The sequence below is a fragment of the Perca fluviatilis genome, chromosome 17 (assembly GCF_010015445.1).
Source record: "Perca fluviatilis chromosome 17, GENO_Pfluv_1.0, whole genome shotgun sequence".
In the NCBI taxonomy this organism is placed as follows: domain Eukaryota; kingdom Metazoa; phylum Chordata; class Actinopteri; order Perciformes; family Percidae; genus Perca; species Perca fluviatilis.
The window spans coordinates 20,070,825-20,092,434 of NC_053128.1; the positions used below are offsets into that span (position 1 = coordinate 20,070,825).

Consider the following 21,610-nt stretch of genomic DNA (forward strand, 5'->3'; position numbering starts at 1 on the left):
GGCAGTTAAGAAAATGGTTTGAGGGAAAGCATCACCTTTCTGGATTTCACCTCTCAAAACATTCTACTAATATGACCTACAAAAACAAACCATTATTTAGAAGGACCTTGGCAAAGTGTGTTTCTAATAATGTTGACATTACATGACAAAACAGGAATTGACTATATGCTCAGAGTTTACAGTATGATGGATGGGAGCCTTTACAGCAGCAACAGGTGTTTTGATGGGTGAGTTACTACAATAATTACCACCATATGTAATATCATATCATATTTATTTAGAATAGAAGAAAGCACAAATGTATTTACATTCACATGTACATTTGCATACAATACAATTTTACAATTACACAACAGTATAGCATACGGTATGTGCAAGGTTAAAGTGACAATTTCAGTTTACAGTGTGGAAGGATGCAGCTGTAACAATGTACACTGGTGGTCACGTCCCTTAGTTTCTACTTACTGTACACATCTCTGACCTGATGTGATGCAAAATAAACACTGTAAAAATGTAGAAAACATCTGTTTTGTCTCACATTTATAGTGATATATATGACATTTGGTTCAAAGATTACACAGATAATAACAATTTATTTGTATAATCTTTAATCATTTTTTCAGCATAGGCTATTTCAGCTTTCCAAAATACAGACAATCATTAAAACATATTTCTGCTGGAATTTTGATCACAAAGAAACAAGCAATAAAAATAAGGCAACGTATTCAATTGTTTTTGTGAGATGCTTTACTGTGACATCAGCCAATGCATTTCCTCAGTGACGGCCTGTGTCATCTGCTTTACTTCTCCACTACAGCTATAATCTAAAGTGCAACGTTGTTCTGCGTGACTGTCCCTCCGTGTTTCTGTCATCATAGCACCATGGTGGGGATGTGGTGCACCAGGGGCCTCTGGTGCTGGTGGGGCATGGCCGCCATCTGTGGGGGAGGAGAGGACACTTTGGATGACACGTCGGCGGCGTGCGCCACCGGTTTGTGCCGCGCGCTCTTCTGGTGCGCCCTCAGGCCCGCCAGCTGGGAGTAGGCGCTCTGACAGACGTGACACTTGTAGGGCCGCTCGCCGGTGTGCAGGCGCACGTGGTTTCGGAGCGTGGACGACTGGCTGAAACGGCGGTTGCAGAAGCGGCAGACGAAGGGCTTGTCCAGAGTGTGGATGCGCATGTGGGAGCGCAGGTTGCTGCGGGAGTTGAAGCCGCGGTGGCAGATGACGCAGCGCATCCGACCGGCTGTGGTGGTGGAGGCGGGTGGGGAGCAAGAGGAAGGGCCGTCACAGGAGTGGGGGTCATCTGGGAGACGAAACAAAGAGGAGGGAGATGAGATTAAGTTGGTCTCAAATGGGGGCTGCTGATGTGTAGCTGCATGTTTTGTTTCTATAAAAAAAAAAAAGAATCAAACATTTTGATCTGAAAATGAACCACAATGAAATAAACTGGCTTACAGGTGTTTGCCTTAATGAGACTCACTCAAGCAATGACACCGCAGACAAATAAACAGTTTGTAACGGCCCTGATATTGATCCAATGACTCACCATTCCTGCTTTTCTTCAGGTGTTCTTCATCTATTCCCGGAACTCCAGGGATTCCCAGGAATGTGTTGTGGGTGTTTCCATACCAGACAAGAAGCTCCTGGTCTGGTGGGATGGTCTGAGGAAGGAAGGAAGTGGGTCAAAGGTCAGATAATCAATATTTGATTTCAATTTGCTGCTATGTGACTGCTGCAACCTGACAATCAATTTACAGAAATCATATACTCAATTCTCCCTGTGGCCACCAGGCGGCGCTGCTCCAGAGGACATTTAAATCATTATTGGTGGTCGTCAATAAAATCTCATTAAGCCACTGAAGGCCCAGTCAATGTTTACAGACCTCCAGCAGGCCTCATGCACAGAAAGTTCATTCTCACCTCCACCGCCTTGTAGAAGATGCTGCTGCCGATCTGCACCACCTCCAGGTTTTGCTCCTGCTCGTTCCGGGCGCACTTTATGTAAGTCATCCAGCTGCGTTGGTCCTCCTGGCTGGCATCGATGAAGTAGCGCACCGTGCCGTCTTCATTGAACACCTGAGCTCGCAGAACGGCGAGGAAAAGCGCGTCAATATTATAGGGAAGTTATAGGCTGTCTCAAGCACAGCAGCACAGGATCTTACTGCCCTGCAGGCTGAATGAATGACGTCAAGACTCATCAGAAACTGAAGTCTCTCAACTCACCTCCCACATGAGGTTGTTATTCTTGAGCAGGTCCACGTGTTCAGGGGACAGGACTCTGCCTGTGAAAGGGCCCATCTCGGTTCCTGCTTTGATCCAGGTCTTTGAGAAGATGCCCAGTCCTTCTCCAGGGACCGAGCTCTGAGCGATGATCACTTCGCTGGGCAGCACCAGGCTGGACAGCTTCTGCACCTCTTCAAATATAAAGAAGAAATATGAGCATGCAAAATATATATATTATATACATTTTTTTAAAACATGTAGCCTAGATGTTAGAAATAGAGACTGAGCTTCAAATCGATTTCTATAAAATTGTGCACGAGCAAAACTGCACAGAAATGTAATTCCGATAAAGCAGAGTATCTGTTGTTCAGCAGGGGAGTAGATGCCAAAACGTCCCATGAAACAGGATTGCTGGAAAAGTCCTAAAAGCAGCAAATGGACTGGATCTTATTTTAGTCACGAAATATTAAGCTACACCTTATCCTCCGTTTAATTCGATTATCTGGTTGAATTGAAAGTTTTTGTTGTGCAGAGAAACCCCCTCGGAAAGCATTTTCATCCACACCAGAAAGGGAAAAAGGGGGGGGGGGAATCGTGCGCTTCTTTAATGTCAAAATCAAAGATTTTTTTTTTTTTTTTTTAGGCTGCGAAAAAAAGCTGGCCAGAATAGGGGTTAAATGGTCCTCTATTGCCCAGGGTCCAGCAATTTGTCATGCTTCAGATGTGATATTCATTAAAGTTTACTGGAAAAGCAACGGCTAATTCCAAATTCATTATCCTTTTAAGAACTTTGTAGCAATAAATTTGCGCTGAATGAAACGAGGACTTGTTAAAAAGACTCAGGAATTTCTGCAACAAAAAAATGGAAAGGCGATTAGATGGTTGACATGCAATGAATAGCATTAGATTTAGCCTTCACGGTGCATTATGCGAGGAACAGCAAATCTTTTAAGGAGAGAGAAAGAGAAAAGCTCCGGAGCCCCATAGCTGCCAAGAGAGGAAAAGAGACTGTCCGGAGATTGATGAATGCGGGATAAAAACCTGGGACATCTCAAAGAAAGGAAACCTTTCTCTCCTCGAGGTTTAAGTGGAAACTTTCCCAGGTCAAGCACAAAGTTAACCAAATGAATTTAATGCCCTGCGTCTTTCAATCAGCGGCAGTTACACGCCTAACAAGCCTCTGAACGCGAGGTCTCCAAACTCTGAAAGGGTAAACGCGTTAAATGGGTCGAAATAAAAGCAGCAAAATGAAGGGAAAATGCTGAAAACAGCAACAAGTTAGTGAGAGAAACTTTGGGAAATAATGTATGAGACGGACAGCAAAAGTTATTTTAGTTTCTGGTGCAGTTCTTCTCGAAGTTATAGGCCTTATGTGACGGTATTATTAGGACGAAATGCCTAAATTAGTGGACAAATAAAAAAAAAATTTCCTCTTGGGTTTCGGTGATGCACATTTGTGTGGAATTGCACAATGATCTAATAGGCCTATAAGCACATTCTTCATGAAAAAATATGTTTCATTAAAACTGTAATCAAATCTTGATTTTTTTTTTTTATTCCATAAAAAAATACACATTACCTTAAATAAAACGTGTAAGAAATCTCTAAAATTAGGCAGCAAACCAGCAATGATTAACTTCCAAACATATACGACAATATGATAAAACAATCAGGATTCAAATGAAATAAAATAGTCCCATAATAAAGCAGCATGTCAGCCTACCTCCGGCGAAGGACTGAGCCAGCACCTCGGCGGTGAAGGCGGTCTTGGGGCTGCTGCCGCTCTGGCGCTCCTCCGCCAGGTGTTCGCCCAGCACGTTCCTCCACCTGCCGTACAGGAAGCTGTGCAGGATGTCCGAGGTGATCACGTCTGACAGCGAGCGGCTCGGACACTTAAATCCAGACTTGAGAGCCAAAGCGTCGGTGGGTAGCACGGAGCCCATGTCGCAAATGAAAAAAACAGAAAACCCTGAAATGATAACAGCTGCAAGTGGAGCGATAAAAGAGTAGAGGAAGAGGTGGACACCCAGAGCTGCTCCTCAGTGCGTCCTTCTGCTCCAAACTGTCTGTGCGTAAAGCTGCCCTGCCAGGCTGCGAGGCTCTCTTTATATAGGTGGCCAGGGTGAGCCCTGTCTAATTACTTATTAATGACACACCCCTCACCGTGGGGACCTGCCCGCTGCAGCGCCACGCACCAGCAGACACTTTCTAAACGCACAGCAGAGAGAGAGAAACTTTATTTTAGTAAATCCTGCAGAGAGCTGGACTTTAAATGAATGCAACATGATTGTGCAAAGCTGCAAATACATGCTGATTGACTAAAATGCATAATACATTTTTAAGTATTCTAAAGATTGAAAGCCTTCAGAATTAAAAGTGCTTAAAAAGCCTAAGAGGGTTGTAAAAATAGATTCAAGCGAACAGAATGTATAGGCTGCACTCTGTAGCACATATGAATATTCATTTTACGCTGTTTAAAAGTAGGCTATAAGGACATAAAAAAAATATGCAACAGGGTATGAGAATGTAAAAAGAATAAAATAAAGAACATTTTCTGTGAGTTTAAGTGATGAGTTGTGATGAGTTTTTCTGGGTCATTGAGTCTGGGAGTTGCTCGCCCATTTTTTTCTCATGCATTTGGTATTCATGCGGTGGTAATATTAATTTTTTTGTAAGGAGTTAGCGCGGGAATAACAAGAATGGAAACAAACTCGACGTGACGTTTTTTTTACAGCATTGTTCGCATGCAAAGCTGCTTTGACGTGGTTCACTTTTTCAAGCCCTTGTTGAGGTAAGCGGTTTAATATTCATGGATGTTCGGAGCCCGCTCGGTATTGTGACAACGTTTAGATGAGTATATACGGTCCTTTTCTTCTCTATAGTCACAGTCCTCTGTGTTTTTTCCTCTCTTGCCTATTTTTCGGGCTTGATGGACTGGGGCTAAATGGGCAGTTTTCCTTCTTTTCCAGCAGAGAGGACATCTTTATTCCATCCCCGGCTCACAGGTTTCCTATTCAGCTCCCCTCCGAGTAATGTCAGGGCCCTGAAAAGTGCTGCAAATCAATCTTTCATGGTGTTTTGAGGACAATTTGACATCCATGCACTCCTCTTTTCACTCCAACAACTACAAGGGGATTGTCCGCAAAAATAGGCAAGTTGTGCTCTCTCTCACTCTCTCTTCTCTTTATCTCTCTCTCTCTCACTCTCTCCTTCTCTCTTTACCTCTCTCTCTCTCTCTCTCTCTCTCTCTGGGCGAATATGGATTATGGCAATGTAATGGGAAAGAAGAAATGGCAACTAAATACAATAGCGGAGGGTTTTTCTTTTTGAGCTGAGGAGATAGTGAAAAGGCAAGGTGAGTGACAGGGCACGAAAAAAGATTACTGTGAAACAGCTGCTTTTTATGAGCGGGCCCCTCCTACATTTGTCTCCTTTTCCCAGATGAAATTTCTCCTCCCTTTCAACGGGATTCTTTCTCATCTAGATTGATTTACATTTATAGCATTCATCGCACAAATCCGAGGTAAATGGTGGGGGACAGGGGGGTGGGGCCGCTTCTTTATTAAAGAGGAATTAAATGAATTGAATTGGGGTAACGCATGGATTTGATTTGCTTATTTATGCATTAACCTATGGCATTATCTGGAGCTGGTAAAGCCGCGGGCATGTCAGCAATAGCAAATCATCCTGCTTAGCTGTTTCATTGTAAAACAATTTAAGCTTTTATTCTGTCCATTTAAAGCTTATCAATTTAATGTGGATGATTGACAATTATTGCACAAAGAACGCGGTAATTGTTTTATTTCAAAGAGCTGGTGGGAAACCTATCAAAGAAAGGCATTTGTTTGTGGATAAATAGCAGAGTTTAACGCTTATCAGGAGAGAATATAAAGTGGAGAAAATAGACTCGGTCATGCTAAAATAATACATGCGAACGTCTAAACTTTAATGACAAAATAACCGAAAGTAAAAGACAAATTATAAAATAAAACGATTAGATTTTGCTTGAAAAGTTGCATTTTTGTATGTGGGTATTTTGCGCCTTAGAAAATAACAATCAATCCGAATAAAAAGTGAGTTATAATCCCCATTAAAACACACGTGGCTAAAAAAATATTCCTAGTCACATTATGAATCAGCGACTCTCACTCTTAACTTTCTGCAGGGAAAACACACACGCGCGCGTGCACACACACACACACACACACACACACACACACACACACACACACACACACACACACACACACACACACTTCTGCAAACTGCTGTCGTCCAACCAGCTGGAGGAAAGAGTGCCGAGTCTCCGGGGATCCTCGGCAGGGTCATTAAAACCAGATTAAGGTAGCTGTCCCAGTGTGGAGGAGACTGGAGATCGGCTCATCTGTTGCAAAGGTGAGAGAGGTGCTGGAAGTCCCTCCTCCCCCCTAAAAAGCTTTTCTCCCCCTCTCTTGTTGGACAGGACGGGGAGAGGGGGCACCTGCCTGATGTGGAGGAGCTGTGTAGGCCTACCTCAATTTACACAGCGAGGGAAATCGGTTTTAAATTGTTTAGCCTCAAATATTAAATTGGAAAAGTGGATTTATTCTCTTCAACCATTAAAAAACTAGACTCAATTAAATGCAAAACACCACTCTCCACATACATTTGATTCATTGTATTTCTCCATTTTTTTTTTTTTTTTTTTTACTAGTGGTGGAAAGTAGCCAGCACTGACTCAAGTACAATTTTGAGGCACTTCGGTAATTCCATTGTAAGTTTATCTTCCACTCCACTACATTTGTCTTACAGCTTCAGTTGCTTTGCCAATTCAAATTATAAATACAAAATATAACCAGCTAATACATTGTTTTAATGTTATAGATTACAATTAGCTCCACCTTTACCAGCTGCAACATTAGTGTTACACATTAGTGCATACATACCTATAATCCAATAGCATATTATTCTAAAATGGGCCATAAGGAGTACTTTTACTGAGTATATTTCAAAGCTAATAATTTATTTTTATTTAAGTAAACATTTGAATGCATGACTCTTATATGTATTGCTGTTTTTACTAAAATATCTGAATTCTTCTTCCCCCACTGCTCTTTTACAGACATTCCAAACAGATCAATAAGGCTCAATGAGAAAACCGTTCATGAGTAGTTGATGCATGAGCCTCAGTGCTGGGAGAAAAAGTAGAAATACCACAAGGTGATAGATGTATTTAAAGTACTCACTGTGCAGAGTGGCTCCTTCCATCAAGTTATGTTATTGTTGTTTCATGCAACATATTTTATAAGTTGATAATATATTTTAAGGTAACATTTCAAAGCAACAAGTAGCTGATAAAAAAAATGTAGACTAAAAATGTGCAATACTTTCCTCAGATTTGCAGTATGTAAGTACAAGCATAGAGTAGCAGAAAGCGCAAATACTTAAGTACAGTAAAACTTTCTACCACTGAACACAACACTGTTTAAATAATGTACAAAATAACGAAAACAGCTGAATCAAATGTGTATTATTTCCTTGCAACAACGTCTGTGTGTATATGTTTGGTACATTTTAAAGTCCGATTGTTGTGATGTAATATTTAATTGCATTATATTGTGTAGCCAATAGTCCAGTCTAAATAGCATAAAATGATTTTGTCACTTTCCCCTTAAATAAATGAGACACACACGGAGCATATGGTATCATAGTCTAAATGCCTGTTTATGTTGATTGTTCAAATGCTGCAGCATAAAAAGGAGCCCAATAATTGTTCTTATTAATAAAAAAATAAAAAAATCAAGCCTCTGAACCTGTCTGTGAATGATCCGGGAACAACTAAATCAGACAGCGACAAAGGACCCCCAGGTCAGAAGTGTCCTCGGGGAGGCAGCGGTAAAAAAATAAATAATTAAAGACAGAGAAGAGGATCAAAATCAAGGGCTGGATTTGGAAACAGCTGCACCGCATCAATGCAGTGGACGGTATGGGGCCGTTCAGGGTCCACTGTGGCAGGAGTCTCCCTGCTGAGTGCAAAGATGTGCAGTGACAAAGCTGGAGGGGGTGAAGAGGGACAAGACAGGAGAGCTGAGGGATGGCATGCTGCTGGAAGGACGAAAATCTTACATGGATTGTCGTAGGGAACCATGAGACCGTGTAGGAAATCTGCTACCATTGAGCAAGGCAAAGATTGAAATTTGTCATGAAACTGTATTCTGACAAACTAACCCAATTTTGTAGTGGCCAAAACATTAAACACCAGTCGGTTTGAATAAAATAATAAAAGGAGGAGTCAACTTTGAATTGTCATCACACCGGAAACCTCACCCGATTGAGTATGTATGACATTGTATCAGGCTGTAAAGAAACCGGTCCAGATATGGATGCTGATAACACACAGGTGTTATATTAAAGATTGGGCTCATATACCAAAATCTCCCATAAAAATCAGATGTTAAGAGAAAATGTCATTTGGGGCAAGTTGACAGTTACCATTATTTTTTTTTTCCCTTTCACTACACAAGGCACAATTTCAACACTTTTCTTAGTCAGAATATTCTAAGTGGCTGATTAAAATATAACTTTTCCCTTAAAATAAACCACAAACAATTACTACATGTGCTATTGCTTTAAAATAACTGATTGCAAAGTGTAGCTGTGGAAAGGTGCTGCAGTTAACATTAAAAACTTACGATTTTATTATATTTATATCAACCACAAGAGAGGCTTGCGGAAAATTTATTTGAATGTGAGAACTGGCAAACGACTAGAAAATATAGATGTTCTGCTTATAAAACATAAAAACATAAAGTATATATCCTGTATCATTGCAAGGTTTATCAGAATATTTAACACCAAGTATCAGAATACAGCAAAGGACATACAAAGGTTTATAATGTCATGAAACAGAAAATCAGCTTAACAGTACACAATAATGGTAGTCTGAATGTTTTTAATACATGGTTAACTGTACACATAAGGAGAAAAAAACAAACACCATAATTAGACATTTTGAAATTATATCCCTTTTCATTAAGAAATGAGGTTAATACCAGAATCATGTTTTTCATAATGATGCATCATTTATACCATTTATATTAGATCACACAAAAATAAAAAATGAATTAAAAAGTTATTAGCATGGACTGAGTCCAACGCCCCACTGAGTCCACAGCGAGGGCTCAGTGGGGCGTTGGTGAACTGGGAGGTACCAAATAAGAGTTTTTTTTTTATCATAATACTTAAAACATAAAAATACTATATTAATTATTACACAGGTAGAAGTACAGAGGCTTAGCAGTCTTGAATAGTTCAGGTACAGAACATACACAAAAATCTACCACTTATTTTTCTTCATAACAAGATGCAACATCAAATTTCAAATTACACAATTACAATCTTTGAACATTTTCAGTATGAAAACAGAACAGAAAAAGAGGGACAATTTTCCTGCAACACTAATCACAGGAAAAAAAGAATTTTTTATATAAGTATATATATATATATATGAAACATATATATTTTAAATTAACAGTCAAATATATGAGCATATATACAGATTTACAAGGTAGCAAAGGCAAAAAAGCTATTTGCAACATCCCCCTAAATCCTATCATACCAGATAATTCTAATAAATTATCCATGACATTTCCATTTAAAAAAAACAAAAAAACAAAAAAAAACAACATCTTAAAACTACAAGTTAAAAGTGTCAAAATATTAGAGAACCCATCTTTGTTTCAAAAGTGAAATAAGATATTGCACCTTTTTTTTCTTTTAAACCAGAGTACAATAAAAGGACAATGAAAAACAGCATACAATGCACAACAGGGATTCAATTAGAACTATTGCCACTGGCTGACATTAATCCATGTTTTTAAACCTTGTAACAAAAATACATTTCCTGTAACAAAACATCACAGTTTCATTTCACTGAATTATGTAAAAGAAAACATTTTAACACACCCTTTTAAACATCTTATGACATAGGACAAATGGTATTCAAGACTGCTAAGCACATAATCATGGGTTCATTTCAACATAACTAGAAAAAATAGATCATATTGCCTTTTGAAATGTTACAACTCTTGGGTTCATTTTGGCGGTACAATCTGAGTCAAAGACAGGAAAACATAGAAAAACAAGCAGCTCTCTCAAGTCCAAAAAGGGATCCCCGATACTGTCTATCCAAAATAACAGTGTACACAAGCATTTAGTAACAAATAACTGTTCCTGATTTTTAGAAATATTACTTTATCATATAAGTCATTCTACAGCTAGTGTTTCTCACTAAGAAAAAAAGTCTTCAAGGCGTTGCAAATCTAGAACCCCCTCTGTTAAAAAAGGGTTGTTTTCATCCTCAGTGATTCAAGTCTTTCACCTGGGCGTCTTCTCTTAATGATCCTGGAGAATAAAACCAGTTTGTTCACCATTTCTCACAACATCTCCCACATCACAGCTGATTCATTCCACTGACATTTGTTTGGAGTTTAAAAGGAAAAGTCCGGTGATATTTTCACATTTTCTTACTGTCAACAAATCCAATAAGTAAGGGTGCCATAGAGCTCCAATGTTACCCCCAAAACTATTAAAGACGCATCAATGAGCCACACTTTGTGACTTATTGATTCTGTGAAAAGCAGCAAATCCTGACCTAGCAAATGTTTGGCACTTTTGTTTGGAAATTACTCTGATTAAGTGATTATCAAAAGTAGTTGCGGATTCATTTTCTGTCGGTCAACTAACCCGTTTCATCTCTACTCTTGTTTAAGTAAAACTTGAAAAAGCGGTTTAAGTGACTGAGCCTTTTTCCAAAATGAAACTATACATTTGTGAGGTGTATTTAAAGGTTTACATCTTCAGCAGGAACAATGGTCTTAGAGCCAAAGTCAGAAAGTACTGACAAACAGACATTACTTGGTCTTCTATGAGATTTGCTGACAAAAAGAAAAAATACCAGCCTTGCCTTGATTGATCTGTACTGTGAACAAAGGTGTGTAAACATTGAGGCAGTTGGTTCTCACCTGAAGGCCCGGGGCTTGTGTCTGCTGTGCGCCCTGGTTGAAGTAGGCCATCGGCTGTCTGTAGAAGTCAACCCAGGCGTTGTAGTCCGGATTAGAGGTCTGCTGAGATGCAGGGCCAGCTGTCTGGCCTGAAGAGGAGGGGGGGGGGGACAGTAAATAACAGTAGAGCAGGAATCAAGAACATGAAGTCACATCTGCAGCTTTGAGTTTAAACTTCAAATCGGTTTGTTTTTAATAATAAAATACTTCCACAAATACTCACCCCAAGCTTTGTTGTATTCAGGAGCAGTGCTCTGAGCTTGGTTTTGCTGACCTGAAAACAAACCAAAGAGTTTCAATTGTTATTTTTACAATACTAATCTTAAATACAGCTTTTCCCTTCTGACTTTTCTTAAACAGTTTTAGTGACCCGGGTTTTACACAAAAGCAGGATTTATGCTCAGAATCTTTCCAACATGGTAAATAAATCCATGATATCATCAGGCTTGTGTGAACAATTAATACAATCTACATACAAAGAATTACATTCAAACTTCTATGGAACAAGATTGTAGAATAAAGTGGACATTAAAACAAAATAGGTCTCTCTTGCCTAGCTTTTTATAATACTGCTCCCAGTCCATCTGGCCCGTCTGGGATCCATTGTGACCTGAAACCAGACACAGATAACACCACTAGAGTTACAGAGTGGGCTTTGCTTTTCCTCTTTTGCTCTCATCCGTTTCCTAATGATTTCCATCGACAGCCAATTTAAAATCTGTCCGTACAGGAAAGAGGTGGTTACCCACAGGGAGCGCGACCATCTCACCCCAGCCCGCTGAAGACTTTGAATACACTGCAGCGCTACAAAACTCCCTGGCTGTACTTTCAGAGTCAAATTTAAAATTAATTTTGTTTACATAGCTTTGTTCTCTCATTGACCAAAATTATCTTGCTGGGAAAGGATCAGATTTCTTGATTTTTTTTTGCATTTTTATATTAAAATCTAGTTATGTAGCTTTAGCAGCTACAATAGTTCATTTTACTTACTGTGGTCCTGTTGGCCTTGAGGCTGCCATATTTGAAAAGTTGTGCCCCATCCTCCTGTCATGAACGTCTGAGCCCCACTTATGCAAAATAAACAGACAATTCAATGTGAGCAATAAACTTGACAATTAGTGTCTACTGAAGACACTGTATTACACTTTATCAGTAGGCGTTTGACTGGTAATACATAAAAATGTGACATGAGGCTTACTGTTGAGGAGGAGTGGTTGGTCCTTGGTTGTAGGGATTCATACCGAAGCTGCTGTTGCCCCCGATTCCTGGGCCCTAGAGCAGAGAAAGGGAAGAGGAGGCGAGTGAGAGACCACACTTGTGTTTAAAAGGGAGCCAACAGGCAAGGTCAGAGGGCAGGGCCAGGCGCTGATGCACTCCATTAAGTCCATTTGATGGATTCTTTATGTTTAACCTCTGGTGACATCCTGCTGGCCACCAGGACCACAGAAGCCCAGCAGCTCTCCACATTGACATGTGCGCTCATGAATATCAGGCCAGACAATAGTGTTTTGGGACCGAGCCAGACCACCTACCCCAATTCTCTCATCGATCAGCTGGCGGGCCTTTTCCAACTGCTGAGGGGTGCCTCGGATGGAGAAGATGCGCACGTTGGGGTCTGTGTTGGGCGGCGGGTTTCTCTGTAGCTCCACGTGGGCGCGAGACTGCTCTTTGATGTTCTTGATGGTTTCTCCACCTGGAAAAGAAGCAAGATATAAGGAATATTTAAATAGGGCTGCGACTAATTTCTATTGATTCAGCTGCAGACTATTTTCTCGGTCTAAGAAATTTACGAAAATACAGAAAAGTTATCCGAGAGCCCAAGGTGACGTCCTCACATTTTTTGTCTTGACTGACCAACTATCCAAAACTTTGGTTAACTATGACAAAAGACACAGTACAACAACAAATCCTCACATTTTAGAACCAGGAACTGGTGAAAATGGCACATTTTTTACTTTTGCGTGGGATTTCCCCCCTCCTGGTCTATATATCCCTGCCTCTGCTGAATTATCTTTACCCCCGGTGTGAACAAAATGTTGAAGTTATTAAAACTGTATGTGCGGGTTATTTTTTATTTTATTTTTTTTTAAATGCCACGCGGACAGGACACTTGCCCCGTTCATAGAAAGAGGAGACCTTGCAGGTTCTCTGCTGTCCGCAGACATAGGAAAGTGGTCCAATGCAGATTTTCTGTAACCATACAAATGTCTCGAGTTGTCCGAAGACGTGAACGCTTGTAAGTCATTACTGACTTTTTCCCCCATCCATCCCATATGATATTAATGCAGCATTAAGCCAGACTTCCTTTCACTGGAATCACACAGACTCACTTAAAGTAGTGGGATAGTGCTACCTTATCAAGACTCTGGCTTGTGTCTCACCACTTATCTACCATTCTGTGGTAACATCCATGCAAATCAGGAAACAAAAAGGAGACATCTCCTGCACACCTCCCCCTCCGCTGCATCACATGCCAGCTTCCCGACGTGTGGGGAGAGCAATTATACCAGCAGGGAGAAATTAAACATCGCTAGCAGGAGAAAAGGGCCAAAATTGAAGCGTATCCTCCTTCTGGGATATCGTTTGTCTCTTTTACCCTTTTCATTCTTGACTCTGTGTTGTCCTCTGTGATGAGAGGAGGGAGTGAACGGGGGGAATATAGACGCCACCCCCCCCTCCACAATACCCATCTGAACGAAAAAGGCTGAGGGTGCTTCCCGGGGGGACACCAGGGCTGTCCCAACATCAATTACACATTTGTTCACTTGTGGCTGACACTCGAATGACCCTGGCTGACCTCCGAATGAAAACGCTCATCAAAAACCTCTCCTCCTCCCGTAGCCTATTCCTTGCTGCCAACAGACTGCACATGGGCCATTAACCCATTGTCAACCAAATGAAACTTCTGCCTTAATGAAGCCATTATGAGCTCTTCTAGTCAGACAGCAGAGAGCAATGAAGACCCTGACTATTCATTTCATGGACTGGGCTGTAGTGAGGGCAGATAATACGGGCCTTATTAATGAGACTGGTTTAGTGAGCTGGAGAAAAGGAGGGGATACAAAAGTGCAACTGGTGACTCCATTCAAGTCAAAGCCAATGGACTGGTTAGCTGCTGGTGGGGAAGAAACTCTCAGGCCTCAAGGGAAAATAACATTACCAGAATGTAACTTGTGAATGTACTAATATGACATCAGCTTTACATCAAAATAGGGGTGTGCAGTAGTGGTTGAAATCATTGTTGTAAAGAGTATTTTTCATAATATATCAATATATATCAGTAAAGACATGTTCAGTACCCTCGACAGTGAGAGAATTAGGTTTGACCTCAAGGATAAATTTGGTTCCCCCTTATTGTTTTTTTAGATAAACTCCAATAACTATATCAGATTGTCTAGTTTGTATACATTTCACTGTGTTAATAAGGTGCTCTTATAAGCTTGCTCTGTCTTGTACCCTGTTGATTAATCGTCAATCCACCCATCTATCCACTTATCCTTTAGAGGGTTGCAGGGGGCTGGAGCAAATCCCAGCTGTCATTGGGCGAGAGGCGGGGTACACCCTGGACAGGTCGCCAGTCAATCACATGGCTGACATAAGAAGGAAAACCATTCACGCTCACATTTACACCTACGGGCGGTTATAAGTCCCCAATCTACTTAACCTGCATGTTTCTAAACTGTTGGAGCAAAACCAAAGAAAAGCCACACATGCACAGAGAAAAACTTTGCAATTCAGGGTTCCATCTGTTGTCCAAGTACACTTCAACATTTGGACAGGAGAAGTTGGGGATTGAACTAACTACCAAACATTTAATTTTGGCCGAACTTGCAGTGTATTCTCTTTGCATGTCAGTTTATGTTTAACATTGCAAGATCATTTAGTTCCAATTTTTCAGCAGTAATGGAAGAAAGAAAATGTACTTATCTAAAGGGATAGATCAGTACAGATACGTGGGAAAGCAAGTTTAGCTAACGTTAGGTTAGATCTAAGACAATTTTTAAAAATCATGGGTATAGTGTAAAAGTTCACGCTTGACCTTAGGAGGCAGTAGTTTGACAAAGAAATCTATGTTCCAAACTCTAATATCCACCTTTTCCAGAGCTTTCAAACAAGAAAATTTCAACTTTCAACTGAGCTGATCTCCACTGTGAGATGTGACCTAAAGCTCTGGAAAACCTAGTAAGTGAACCCTTGAGTTTATGCACATATTTTTAGGTCAAAATTCATGTGTAAAGTTAAAGGATGCTTGTCACGGCTCTCGCACTGGTGGGTGGCTTGATTCATCAAGCTGTGTGTGTCTGTGTGTATGTGTGTGTGTAGGGGGTCAAAACAGAGGGGCAATGGGCTGCATATGGCATCGTAAAGATATTAATCACCGCACCCTTTAAGGGACGGCTGACAGCACCCAGACCCACCGCCATCTCCACCATATTGGCCCACTTCATATGCTAATGCACAGAAAGAGGACGCAACGCCCAGGTTTATTTGTTTCCCTCGCACCACTACATGCACAAAAGACACTTGACATTTCTATTGCCATGTTTTTATCTTAGGTAAAGAGGCCCACTCCGAACCCACCCACAATTGCGCACACACACACACACACACACACACACACACACACACACACACACACACACACACACACACACACACACACACACACACACACACACACACACACACACACACACACACACACACACACACACACACACACACACACACACACACACACACACACACACTCTTTTCCAATGCAATGGTCAATGACTTTTAAATAGCTGGCAATAGAGTGGGCATGAATAGCCAATAAGCTAATTCCTCCTATTCATTCCCTCGCTGCACTCTATTGGGCTGAAAGACCCTCATTAGATGCCAGGCAGCCTTCCACATGATTGAGGGCTGTTATTATGCACCTTTAACAATTAATGTCACATTACACGCATTATCCCCATCATTAAGCCCTTAGTGAAGCCAATGAATGCCACTTGTGCTGTATACATGAGCCCTGGAGAGAGAATAGAAGGGTGGTCACTCACCCCCTTCTTCTCATCAGTTTCACGCAGCGACAGAACACCAAACAGCATTCAGTTATTAAAAGGGAAAAGGCAATCTGGTGAGTGGGATATACTCTTATTAAGACTGTTCATATTGATAATTGACTCTAATGTGTTTCTTAGACAGCAAGAAAGCGATTAAACCAAGCACACACACCACTTCCCAGCAACTTTTAAATGAGCAAAAAAACCTTAGCTATACATACAAAACACAAACAAAACAGTTCAGTAAAGTGCTTACAACAACAACACGTGTTTAAATCAATCAAAAACATGTTGCTTACCTTTGCCAATCACTAGTCCGCACTTGTCAGCAGGTACTGCATAGGTAACCTCCTGCAGACCTCCAGAGCCTCCCATGTTAGAGTCACTTCGCCCTCGACGTCCCATCACACCTCCTCCAAACCCATCTCGCTCCTACAGGAAGGGAACCAGGACTTTTTTTAAAACCATTTTCTGGAAAGGTTTAAGGCTCCCTAAATTGCTTCCAATTCATTTTCATGGCACTCTCCTTTGAATCCATATAAAAAATAAATAAAAGCAATAGCTTTGTTGGGTTGCATTTAGGGATGCACCGAAATGAAAATTCTTGGCCGAAACCGAAAACCGAAAAAGAGGAAACCAAGACCGAAAACCGAAACACCGAAAGAAATTATGCCAATTATTAGTACCATTGCATTTATGGCTATGACTGTGTACTAACTTTACTAAAATCAAGGCATTGCAATTGTATAAATTAATATTAAAGTTTAATTAAAAAAATATCTAGCAGAAATATGGCTACAATCTGATAGTCACATACAGTATATAGTACCCTAAGAACAGAATAGCTTACCTATTATTATTATTTGAGGCACTTTCTTGCAGGATTTCACTGAACATATCAGACAACGAGGGTGCATGCCCCTCATCTGGTGCAGAGAGACAAGTCTTTTTTTCTGCACTCTGATCTCCTCCTGCGCTGGGCGCTGCTCCGTACGTGCTCCGTCTCCACGCGGTTCTCCGCATCCATCGTGGCCTGGATCATTTCTCGTGCGCCCTGCTTTATTTCCGCATCCAAGTAGTGGTCTTTATAACGCGGATCAAGTACAGTCGCGATGAAGTGCAGAGGATCCGAATAGATCTCACTGAAACGTGTGCTGACAGACTAAGAGCGTACTTTTCATTGTTTTCACTCCGTGGTCCGTCTCAACCTCTTTGCTTAGGAGACGCTTTGCAGGTGGAACGGGCACTGACACACGTGCAGATCGCGGTTTCTGTTTGCGTCATCACAACATTTTCGGCCGTATTGTTTTGGTGATAAAAGTATTTCGGCCGAAAACCAACAATGCCCTTTTGGGCCATTTTCGGCCGAAAATGTTTGGTGGCCGAATATTCGGTGCATCCCTAGTTGCATTATTTTCACAATCTTAGCAATACTTATCACTGCGGTTTTCCAAATAAAAACTAATTGAGTGGAGTGATTAAGGGACAAAGCAGACACACAAACCTGAGCAGTGTGAACCAGTTCATTGATGAGGTGGACCGCATGATGGCAGTGGTCGGGCTGGCCCATCACCTGAGCTACTCTGTCAGGACTGACTCCATCATCTGGATGACAAATACAAGGGACACAAAAAGGTCTTTAACGGCTCTAAGATTTCAAACATATTTACTTTTGAGTGCTTTAAATACAAGTCATTAAGTAAAGGAGCAAAAGGCTGGTGATATTTCTATAGTTGCTTGCAGGTTTGAATTTTATAGCTCGAGGGGGTTGTGAATTAGGAAAAAAAATAAGGAAAAAAAACGCTGAATTGAATTATTGGACTGCAATAAATCTGTCTATGAATTCTGATGATTGTAAAGCTGCCTGGAGCTCAATCATTTTAGATCAGCCGTCAAGTACTCCCACCAAGACAGACCAGGCGAGAAATGTCAAAATTGTTTCCATTCCCAAACAATCGCCACATCTGTTTTTTGTGCACAATACATGCTGTTGCGTTTCAAGATTAACAGGATAACCAGTTTAAGAGATTACACATTTCTACTTTACTTGATTGCTTACATTAGGTTGTGTTTTATCTTCTTACCTTGTTTAAACTGGATCCTGACCCCCGCATCATTCTGAATCTTCTTGATCATCTCTCCGTTCCTGCCGATGATGATGCCGACAGCAAATCTGGGCACAACCACCTGGACGATGAGGACAGAGAGAAGAGTTCAGAAAAGATTACAAATATTCTTTTATGTAGATAAATTACATTATTATTACATTATCTTAGCTGTACAGCATTTAAAAAGCAGGAAAAAAAAATACTTGCATCCAGACTGCTTCCCCCCATTTTGGATCCAAAGTCTGTCCTTCCAACCCTGAAGTCTCCTTGGTCCTTGTCCCGAATGAGCTTTACCACAAGTTCACGGGCTTGCTTTAAGCAGATTGAAAGTATTTATTTAAAAAAATAAAAACAAGGTTTTCAAATGTTTGAGTAGAACACTGAAGGCATAAAATGTGTAAAATTGAGTGTAAACCGGAAAGCTAGCTGCACCGACCTGCACTTTGTGGGGATCCCCAGTGATTCTCAGGGGCTTGTCTGCCCCAGTGGGCATGGGGTCATCCTGAATCATTATCATCTGCACTCCTGTTCTCTCCTGCAGGGGTACAATCAGACAGAACACACACACACACACACACACACACACACACACACACACACACACACACACACACACACACACACACACACACACACACACACACACACACACAACACACACACAAAACACACACACACACACAAACACACACACACACACACACACACACACGTTACCTGGGGCCCACACTATTCACTCTAAAAAGGGAGGACATTCTGCCACATCTCAAAGAACAGGTTTTTAGGATGTGAAATTATGTTAAATCTTAGGGGGGTGTGTGTGTGTGTGTGTGTGTGTGTGTGTGTGTGTGTGTGTGTGTGTGTGTGTGTGTGTGTGTGTGTGTGTGTGTGTGTGTGTGGTGAGGAGCTATCTAGGAGTGCACAAAGCCGCAACTGGGCAGATACAGGCATATTTTATACAATCGTATATGCTAAAATAAACGCAATCACTCTGATCTTTTTATTGTACTCCGTTTTGTTGTTTTGAAATAAACCTGTTATCTCTCATCTCATCAGTGCACAAAACATTTAAACATTCCGGTAGCAGCTTCTCATTTTCGGATCTGGCTTAAAAAGACGCGATTTTGACATCCCTAGAGCTCCCGCCTGCAAACACCAACACAGTAAGTAGACCATGAATTACACCAAAACCATATTTTCTGATCTGCTTATCTGACTCCCTGGTTTATTCAAGTACAGATAAAAGAACCAGTTGTAGCTGGTTCCAATTCAGAACAAGGTTTCCCCAGCTGACAATTGTAGAGCTGTGTACAGTGCAGTCTGCATGTCAACAAGGATGGTGCATCAAATGTTTAACAGAAAGAATAAGGGCAGACTAGAAAAGTACGGTTGTCAAATGCACAATTTTACTGTAAATGCTATACATTCAGTGCTTTCTACTACCAGACCTGCAGTTGTTTGATGGTCTCTCCTCCTTTGCCGATGACAAGGCCGACTTTGTTGGCGGGGATAAGAATCTGTTGGATCGAACTGTTGCCATCCATGTCACCGTGGAAGCCTGGACCATACCGACACTGCTCCACAATCTCACTTAACAGCCTCTTGGCCTGACTGTGGAGGTGGAGCAAGAAAGACATTTGTCACCACAGTTACAGACTATAAACAAAAACACCTCTGTGTCACAGTTTTCTTTGTCAAATTTGAAAGAGGTGTTCAGGTGACTTAGTGAATGATTAGGGGAGATGTGAAAAGAGATTTGAGTTCATGCCCTCCGTGTCACAACAATAGGGCACACTTTCAGTAAATCTGTCAAAGGGAAAAAGGTGAGACTTACTCAATGTTCTCTGGGCTCCCAGTCAGCGTGCAGGGCCTGTCCAACATGCCTCCACTTTCTGTGACAAAATAAAAATATACTACACATTTAGATACACAAGAATGAGTAGTCAACAGTATACTTAAACGCTTTCACACACAAACTTAATGTGAGTGATGTTATCTTGGCTGTTGGTATCAAAGGGGAAAATATAAGAGGTTTTATGCAAAAGGGTTTAATTGTATATAATAATAAAAAGTCAAACCATTCTATAAAAAGGTCATGAATTTTAATTTCAAAAGTGGGAATAGTAAAAAGTCTGAAAATCTTTGTGATAATTTACTATTGCCAAACACGTCTGCACATTCAGGGAAATACAATCAGTCAGTCTTTAAAAGGCCCCGGATTCTACTGCCAATTTCAGTTTGTGGTAAATGCCTCATTAAAATTTGTTTCTGTCCTCTAAGGAGACAATGGATTTCTTTAAAATTCACACTTAAAATCAAGTAGAAACAGAGGGCTTGGATCATGTGTTTAGTTAGAATTTACCTGAAGCAATCTGGATCTTACAACCTGATTCCATCTGAATTCTTGAGATCTGCTCTCCTCCTTTTCCAATGACTACAGAAGAGGGGGAGAGAAAAGGCCAGTTTTTAAGCCTTTTTTAAAATTTAGACAGGGGCCTTAAGCAGTGACCCAAAAACTGAGTAGAATGTCAGTACTGATGATTACATGTAAAACATGAATACAGACTAGAATAAACTGAAGGGCTACTTACTAAATCCCACCATCTTATCAGGCACTTTGAAGTCTTCCGTAGCAAGAGCCCTAGGAGAGATTAGGACATGATCAATAACTCTGGCTGATCAATGGAAATAAAAGCAAGAAACATCCAAAAATACCTTTTCTCTAAACTAACTTGTGCACTAGGGCTGCAACTAATGGTTATGTTAATTATTTCATGTAGAGTTTGTCTATAAAATGTCAGTAATATTTAAAAATGAGCCCAGGTTGAGTTATTCAGATTGCAGTTTTATTTTGAAATCTAAATCCCAGAAATATTCAGTTTACTATCATTTAAGAAGAAGAAACCCAGTAAATATCCACATTCCCTTTAACAGATTAAAAAATGTTTGCAGATTTATTTACTGTTAATTAACTTATTGACTTACAATTTCAGCTCTAGAAATTGACAAATTTTTAAGCAAAAATCACAAACATTTGTTGGTTCTAGCTTCTCAAGTGTTTGTTTTTTTGATGATTTTTAATCATAGTAAAATATTTTGATTTGGGACTGTTGGATGGACAAAGTAAGTGATTTGTCAACTTGTACTCTGTTGCACTAGAATCGTTTTTAAAGAGATGTTTTTTTAA

The 21,610-nt window shown here is 40.6% G+C and overlaps 2 protein-coding genes across 4 annotated transcripts in view; both read right to left on the minus strand.

Moving 5' to 3' along the window:
- Positions 1-291: 291 nt before the first annotated feature.
- On the minus strand, positions 292-4,290 carry LOC120545014 (PR domain zinc finger protein 12-like). 2 transcript variants are annotated; one of them, XM_039778939.1, is made up of 5 exons: positions 3,950-4,290; positions 2,227-2,417; positions 1,924-2,079; positions 1,550-1,664; positions 292-1,390 (listed from the first exon to the last, which is right to left on the minus strand). In XM_039778939.1, the coding sequence occupies exons 1-5, from the start codon at positions 4,167-4,169 to the stop codon at positions 873-875; spliced, it is 1,200 nt and encodes a 399-aa protein (XP_039634873.1). In that variant the 5' UTR covers positions 4,170-4,290; the 3' UTR covers positions 292-872. The 2 variants fall into 2 exon arrangements, with proteins under 2 accessions (XP_039634873.1, XP_039634874.1); XM_039778940.1 differs by having other exon boundaries at positions 294-1,306.
- Positions 4,291-9,082: 4,792 nt separating this feature from the next.
- Positions 9,083-21,610, minus strand: part of fubp3 (far upstream element (FUSE) binding protein 3) — a 30,035-nt gene continuing 17,507 nt past the window's right edge. Inside the window, exons 4-19 of one of the 2 annotated variants that reach the window (XM_039779755.1) lie at positions 21,015-21,064; positions 20,786-20,857; positions 20,258-20,315; positions 19,872-20,034; positions 18,860-18,958; positions 18,631-18,735; positions 18,400-18,502; positions 17,820-17,920; positions 16,615-16,747; positions 12,800-12,960; positions 12,466-12,539; positions 12,258-12,334; positions 11,821-11,877; positions 11,491-11,541; positions 11,229-11,356; positions 9,083-10,608 (exon numbers count right to left, since the gene is read on the minus strand). In XM_039779755.1, coding sequence (XP_039635689.1) covers positions 10,600-10,608; positions 11,229-11,356; positions 11,491-11,541; positions 11,821-11,877; positions 12,258-12,334; positions 12,466-12,539; positions 12,800-12,960; positions 16,615-16,747; positions 17,820-17,920; positions 18,400-18,502; positions 18,631-18,735; positions 18,860-18,958; positions 19,872-20,034; positions 20,258-20,315; positions 20,786-20,857; positions 21,015-21,064 — 1,441 coding nt within the window. In that variant the 3' untranslated portion in view covers positions 9,083-10,599. The remainder of the gene's footprint in view (positions 10,609-11,228; positions 11,357-11,490; positions 11,542-11,820; positions 11,878-12,257; positions 12,335-12,465; positions 12,540-12,799; positions 12,961-16,614; positions 16,748-17,819; positions 17,921-18,399; positions 18,503-18,630; positions 18,736-18,859; positions 18,959-19,871; positions 20,035-20,257; positions 20,316-20,785; positions 20,858-21,014; positions 21,065-21,610) is intronic. The other variant, XM_039779756.1, reaches the window with a different exon arrangement.